Below are 6,907 nucleotides of genomic sequence, written 5' to 3'. Positions count from 1 at the left end.
AGTCAGATAAAACTTTATTTACGCCATCCTCTACATTGGGTGAATTATGGTCTCTACGAATTACTTCATGCAAATTGGACTGCAACATGTTTTTTGAAATAACCAAAAATTTATCAAGTTGTTCTATCACAAACTGCACCGTGTTACGCGGTATAGTCGGATTAGCATACAGTGAAGATACAAAAGATGCTACATGGTGTTGAAGTTCACTCTCGGCACAAGTAGTAACTCGGTCCACCGACTTTTCAACTGAACTGCAAGCGGTGTCACTTTGAAACTGATTTGGGTTCGAAGAGGAACACACAGAATGAGAGGTGGAAGCCTCGGCTGAATGCATTCTATTCAAATGTTTTCTAAGAGCAGCTATCGTTGTAAAATGTCGACAGCATGTCTCTTCACCACAGTGAAATTCACTGGAAGTAGCTAATTTCGGGCATGCATTTCGAATGTGTTTTATCAGCATGGAAACTGTTGCAAATGTCAGTGAACAACCGTAGCACCTGTACATGTTGCCTTGTATGAATGAAACATGAAATATTTTCCTCTAAATGATCTATCGCAATGTATAACAAATAGATATACATATAATATGTAACATATAAAACCTTTCTAAATATTACTTAACACACTAAACGATCATAATGGAAAAGAAATAATAGGACATATGAAAAAAAAAACTTCACTCGAGGAATTAACTTAAAACCCCGATATCAGCAAGTAAGTTTTTTACGGACTGATTCGGCCGATCATGAGGCGTTACAATTTGGTAGAGTGCTCTCTGCACAACTAACCATACGTGATTCGCTTCATAGCTGTAACTAGCTCCTGTTGCTTGGAAAATCTTGAACGTAATGTCCACGGCCTCTAGTAATGTTCCTACCTTGTAGTATATACTGTTTACGCAGCAAAATGCACACACTGGTGATACTGGTGATTCTCCAACTACGATGACTTGCGGTTGAAATGTCCTTCCCAACTGCTCTAACTTTTTCTTTCTTGCTAGTATAGCTGGCTGTACTTGTGATTCTGCAAACACGTGAAGAATAAACGCTTCTTTTATTTCACTTCTTGAAGGTTTCCACAGCGGCTTCCCATGACACTTTCTAGCCGGAGGAACAGTAAGCACATATGGTAAGAGAAGAAGTGCTACTGAGTAGCTGGTGCCAGGATCATCTTCTGAAAATAATAATAATAAAAAAAATCTATAGCTTCTCCATTGTATTAACTGTTTGAAAATCACGTATAAAAGGAACAGTTGATACATTTGAAATACATCATCACACGTCAGTGTATCATTCTTAGAAATGTTTCAAAAAGCGGTGGGAATATCCTAATAAATGTCACACGCTGCAAAATATGATCAAATAAGCAATATGGGTGTGTAATAGGAGTGGGGAAAAGTTCTAAGGACAAAACATTATGCTTGAGATTGTGCAGAGCGTAGAGAAAATGATGTAAACAGCAGTATTAAGGTAGCATTTTTTGAAATGGGTGCTGTCGGTCACATGTTGCGATTTTTTCCTTTTGTGTGTATGTGCGTGTGTTTATTTATCACCTGGCCTCAGTTGATTCGTACTTTCTTGGTATTTTGTTGGTGAGTGAACATGTGTGACCTCTCCGACTCACAAAGATGGCAGGTTGTTAGTGCCCACCTAGCTACCTAATCTCTTGGAATTCCCTTGGTCCCATTGTTGCTGTATATGAAATTGATTAGCAGGTGTATGCAAGTATACCTAGTGGTCCAGACATCGTTTTCTACACGAGATGACATTTTTCACGACGACATGGCGCCGTGTTACACACCTAGAAATGTGAAAGCGTAGTTCCCAACTTCACGTGCCACACTAGGGACCACAGTGGGTTAGTGGTACAGCGCTCATTTCTTGCCCATAGGGTTCCTACTCTATTCTTATTAAATAATTTTAATTTATAAACAAATTTGTAACGAAAATCGACGGATTTTACTCCTCAGACCTGATGGGGCAGTCCACGTTGTAAAAAAGTGGAGAAAGAGAGATTTAAAAAACAAACTCATATATTAAAATAAATTGAAATTTTTGAGTTTTACGTCCCACGGGTATGCCAGCTAGGCTCAAGGAGACAGTGATGATGAGGAATGAATGAAATGGTGGGATGAAAAAAGTGGGAGGAAACGGGAGAACCCCGAGGAAACCCACGCACACGATGTTTGTCCACCACAAAGTTCACTTGGCGGGAGCAGGGTTTGAACCCGGGACCTCATGCAGCAGAGGTGAACGCTCTACCACTGAGCCACCGCGGCCCCTCATATATCATATTAGTCATATATGAAAGATATATGAATTACTATAATTTAGAACTGTTAATTTTTTCACTCTCCCCTAGTAAATTATTAGCGGACGGAAATTTCCTTCCAAATTTTTTATGTGGAGGTGTTTCTGCCAATCTTCTCAGGATTTCTCACCGTGGTCCAAGCTATGAGCCCAGTTGGGCAGAGCTAATAAACTTCAGTTGTTTGGACTGAAGTAAGCAATTTCGATATCATTCTGGTGCACCTTACAACAGGGTGTCTATTGGAGTTGACTCAGTGCCACATACAACTACATACTACGATATTAATTAAAAGAATGCAAAAACACCAGTGGGTGAAAATCGAAAGAAAAAAGTGTTTGTTTTCTGGATGTTATCCCTTCTAGAATGCCTGTCGTAATTCACGTATGGTATGTTGCTGTTAGTTCCCATGCTTTCAATTAAAGACATAAGGGGTATATATATGTTCAACATTGCACATTCAAATTTGTTTCAGAATTTTTGCTCGGTCTTACCTTTAATCAAATGTATGTACGACTCAATTTCCCTCTTGAACTGATCATCTCTCGACGCCCTACTCTTCCCAACTGCTAGTTGAATAATGTTGCTATGAAGCTGGGCAATACCTGAGAAGAGGCAATTATCCTTTCCAGGATACAAGAAACCGAAATCTTGAAGCAACTAAAATAAAGGAAGGAAAGAACATTATGCAAAACATACGAATATAATATTAAGAATCAGACTTAAAAATACAAAATTAAAAAAAAAAGTAAACATTACATATATATGCGCAGTGAGACAGTTGCAATATACAAACTCTACTTAAATGTCTAATGTCGTGGTCAAAATGAATGTACAGATGATTATGCAGTTACTTCCACCAGTGTGGGGAAAATGCCCTCATTTATGCTGCATGTATGTACTGATTTAGCAAGTATGATATATAGTCACGTTTACCCTAATTTGATCCCACATTCCTTGAAGAAGAAAAACCTAGGACTACAACTAAATTGTGGTGATTCAACTATTCAAAAGTAATCGAACTTGAGTACGTTTCTCCTCTAAGTGAATTGATTCAAATCACTTTTACACACTATTTTCAATATTTTTACAGTAGTAAGGGAATGTCTCTCTAATAGGAATGAAAACAAGAGCAAACTTCGCATTTGTAAAGAGATTTCCATTACGTTTTTAAAGAAGACCAGTAACAGCACAAAAAACTCACGAATATTTCGGTCACTGTTTTTACATTATTTCTTATTTACTGATACAAAGAAGTTGTGTAACCTTTCCCAGGAATATACTCGTATAAGCCCGGATGTTCCTAATTTAGCAAAGACCGACTTAAACCACAATCAACATACTGTCTATACTAATATACGTACAAACGTACATTTAGGATCTTATGCATAATTATTTTGCAGGCTACTTACGGGCTACGTTCGGGACACTTGATAATTTGCGTTGAAGAGTTCTAACGCAGGGTTAAATAAGCCCGCAACCTTCCCGGAAGTGAGTAGATGACTGGGGGTGCTTCAACGCGTCATTTGCTAGCCCACAGCAGTTTCTGTTGTATAAAATGCGTATGCTTCGTGCAAACCAAATATTTCAATATATTAATAAGTTTATCGAATTTGTTATGCTTATTAAGCGATAATGAATTACATATTTTGTGGTAAGCAATTTAAAAATATATCCCGATTCTTGAAATAAGATTGCAAGATATTTTGCTTCTGCTAGTACAAATATTGAACACAATATCAAAGAATGGACTAATAAATTCTACCTGAAGTAAAATAAGCTAGTGATACTTGGTGTTGGAACATTGGTTAGATTATATTTTAGATTAGCTTGAGAATAACGGGGACCAATGGTAATTTCAGGGGTCGGCCGGGAGGAGTTTCTTCTCGAGAGCCATGAAATTCCCTCGGAACCATATATCCTATTACGCTCAATGTGGATTTCCAGTATTACTAATACATTTCATCTCCAGTATAAGAAAGTTTCACACCACCAGGAAAAAAAAAAGTTTGGAATCATCACTGATGGGAAAAATTGAATCTGCAATTATACATATTTCATCGTGAAAATGTTATTTTAATGTCTGTTACATCCTTTTCCCTGTTAGCGTTTGTCTACATTTCCCAGTTAGGACAGGTAAAGTTGAGGGGCGCTATCATCCATTTTTTTCACTCATGATCATCGAACGTCTTCTGCATTCTTAGTTTCTAATATGTCCACCAGCTGCGTACATTTATAATATGCTTGTAACTTATGTTATAAATAATAAGTGAGAAAACCACGCACGAATCTGTGCTAAGTGGCCAACAAAAGCTACGTTTGCATTCATTCCGATTCCAAGAACGGCACAATTTAAGGGATCGCGCGTGATTTTGTCCGCGGAAGTTAGGCACGTTAGCTATGGTGGTGTGTGCATAAAGAAAGACAAGTATGGAAAACAGTATGGAATATCCTTCTGTTTTGCACTGCAATTGCTCAAAATACATTCGTTACTCATATAAGTAATCTGTAATTATAGAAACAGTTTAAAAGTATGGTTCATAATTATGTAACTATAATGAAAGACTAGCTTGTAGTGACCACGTACTGCAGATTGGTGCATATTTTTCGTACTTATTCGCTTACACGTATATCCACCATCACAAATTCGCCTGTTCCCTGTGGATGCACCTCGACTATAGCCCTCCAGCTTCACCTTGGCATAAACCGTCATAGATGCAAAAATAACATGCATTAAGCACCTTGCAAAGTTTGGTGCATGGCTTTTAGACTTGTGGCTTTCACTATATATATTATAAAATTGTATGCAACTTGATAACATTAGGCACAAGTAGATAATAAGTTTCACGCTCTTTACATGACATTTTGCTAGCAAAAGCCGTATTTATAAACATACATTTTATGCCCTCCTAAGGTTAACCTTTACTGGAAAATTGTTTAGAGAATATATTCTCGAAAATACTATAAGCTGATTTTGTCAAGAAGGCACAATATGTATAATTTATTTCTAGTGGGATCTCTATTGTAAAGCTACAGCTTCACAGGTTTGCTAGTTGTTTTTTTCTGATAGTTAACAGACTTTACCTGAAAATTAAAAAAGAGCCTTATTCCTAATATACACCATTTATTTTTCCGCTACGATTTTATATTTCAAAAACAAAGTTCCGAACATTTATTTAAGTTTTTATATATATATATATATATATATATAATATATACGTTATCTATGCAGTTGGTGCTTGCAATGTTAATGCTTTTTTTTTTTTAAACAAAAGTTTAGCTTCGCCCGAGGTGTGGCTAGACCAACAAGCCTTCAGTGTTAACTGTACCTGATTGATCATTTTGGAAGCTTTCTGCATTGCACAATTAAGAAGGTTGAGGTATCCCACAGTTTGTCTAGGGGACCCCTACATGGTAGACTATGCATATGACCCTTAAGTTGATTTAGGTTTACGGAGCTGATGTAAATTTTCAAAAACTGCAGCACAAACGAAAATGCAGGTTGGTAGAAACCATCTTCTTTAAAGATACGCCTTGGGTTTAACCCGGTTCTTTTAAAATATATTTCTTCATTTAGATTACATATAGGTAGGAAAAAAATGATCTACCTTAACGTTCTTATGTAACAGCGAGGTTATAAAGGGCGGAATCTACTGCTTACAGTAACATACGAACTGCTACTCAGTTTGCACCGTAGATAAATTTCGTGACCCCACCGCGAATCGGTCATGGGACCCCTTAAGTACAGGGTTGAAAGTAGATACAATTAACCGAGATAGATTGAGTTATACGCAAAAGTTACAATGAAGTTCACACGATTTGTAGCATGGCATTTATCTTTTTTTTTTTTTTAACCAATTAGGTCTTTTCTTTTAACGAAAACAATTGGTTTAAATCAACCAACAATGGTAAAATGCCTCTTTCTTACAAGTTAATAAGATTGTCAATTATAGCTTTACATACCAGTCTAAATCCTTCTGGTTGCTGCAATGCTGGAAATCGTGTGAGATAATCATTAATGGTACACTCACTATCTTCTATATCTTGCATTCGTTTCTTAACGGTTTCATTCCAGTGTAGTTCGACCAGTGTCCACGGCTGAACGTTGGTCTCCAACCATCGCAGTTTTTCCAGTATGACCTCGTCAACTGAAAATAAAGACAGATGTACATATAATCTGTGTACACTACAAACCAACATACAAGCAGCTAGAAAGATGTTAACGACCACTACGAATTGACGCTCAAACTTTTATGTCGATATATTACTATGTTTGGGAAAATGGAGGGGGTGATATTAAAATAAGGAGATAGGTAGAACGAAAAAGAGTAAGGATTCGAATGAAATTCAGGCGTACTTAGTTAATTAAGAGTAAACGAAAACTGCGAGTCGTTTTTTTTTTTTTTTTTTTTTTTTTTTAATCTTTGCAACTGTTTTAAACGCCAACCCCTATTCCAAAATATCGCTAGCATAAGTTTTAGGGTATGAAGAAGCAGAAATGGACATTGTTAGTTCCCCATGCTAACAAAAACAAGCGTTTAAACATTCGCTGAATATCCAAACTACTTCATAAACTCTGAAAGAATACCGCCAACAA

General features: G+C 36.8%; 1 protein-coding gene across 1 annotated transcript; it reads right to left on the bottom strand.

The window, feature by feature from the left end:
- Window positions 1-578: 578 nt before the first annotated feature.
- On the bottom strand, window positions 579-6,460 carry LOC145662480 (uncharacterized). The gene is made up of 3 exons (XM_081728087.1): window positions 6,274-6,460; window positions 2,805-2,970; window positions 579-1,176 (listed from the first exon to the last, which is right to left on the bottom strand). Exons 1-3 carry the CDS (start codon window positions 6,358-6,360, stop codon window positions 692-694), a joined length of 738 nt encoding a protein of 245 aa, XP_081584213.1. The 5' UTR covers window positions 6,361-6,460; the 3' UTR covers window positions 579-691.
- Between the last annotated feature and the right edge of the window lie 447 nt (window positions 6,461-6,907).

This window comes from Thermobia domestica, chromosome 10, assembly GCF_964235325.1.
Source record: "Thermobia domestica chromosome 10, izTheDome1.hap1.1, whole genome shotgun sequence".
NCBI lineage: Eukaryota > Metazoa > Arthropoda > Insecta > Zygentoma > Lepismatidae > Thermobia > Thermobia domestica.
Note: the sequence above shows the minus strand (reverse complement) of the source record. Positions and strands in the feature narration are given on the sequence as shown.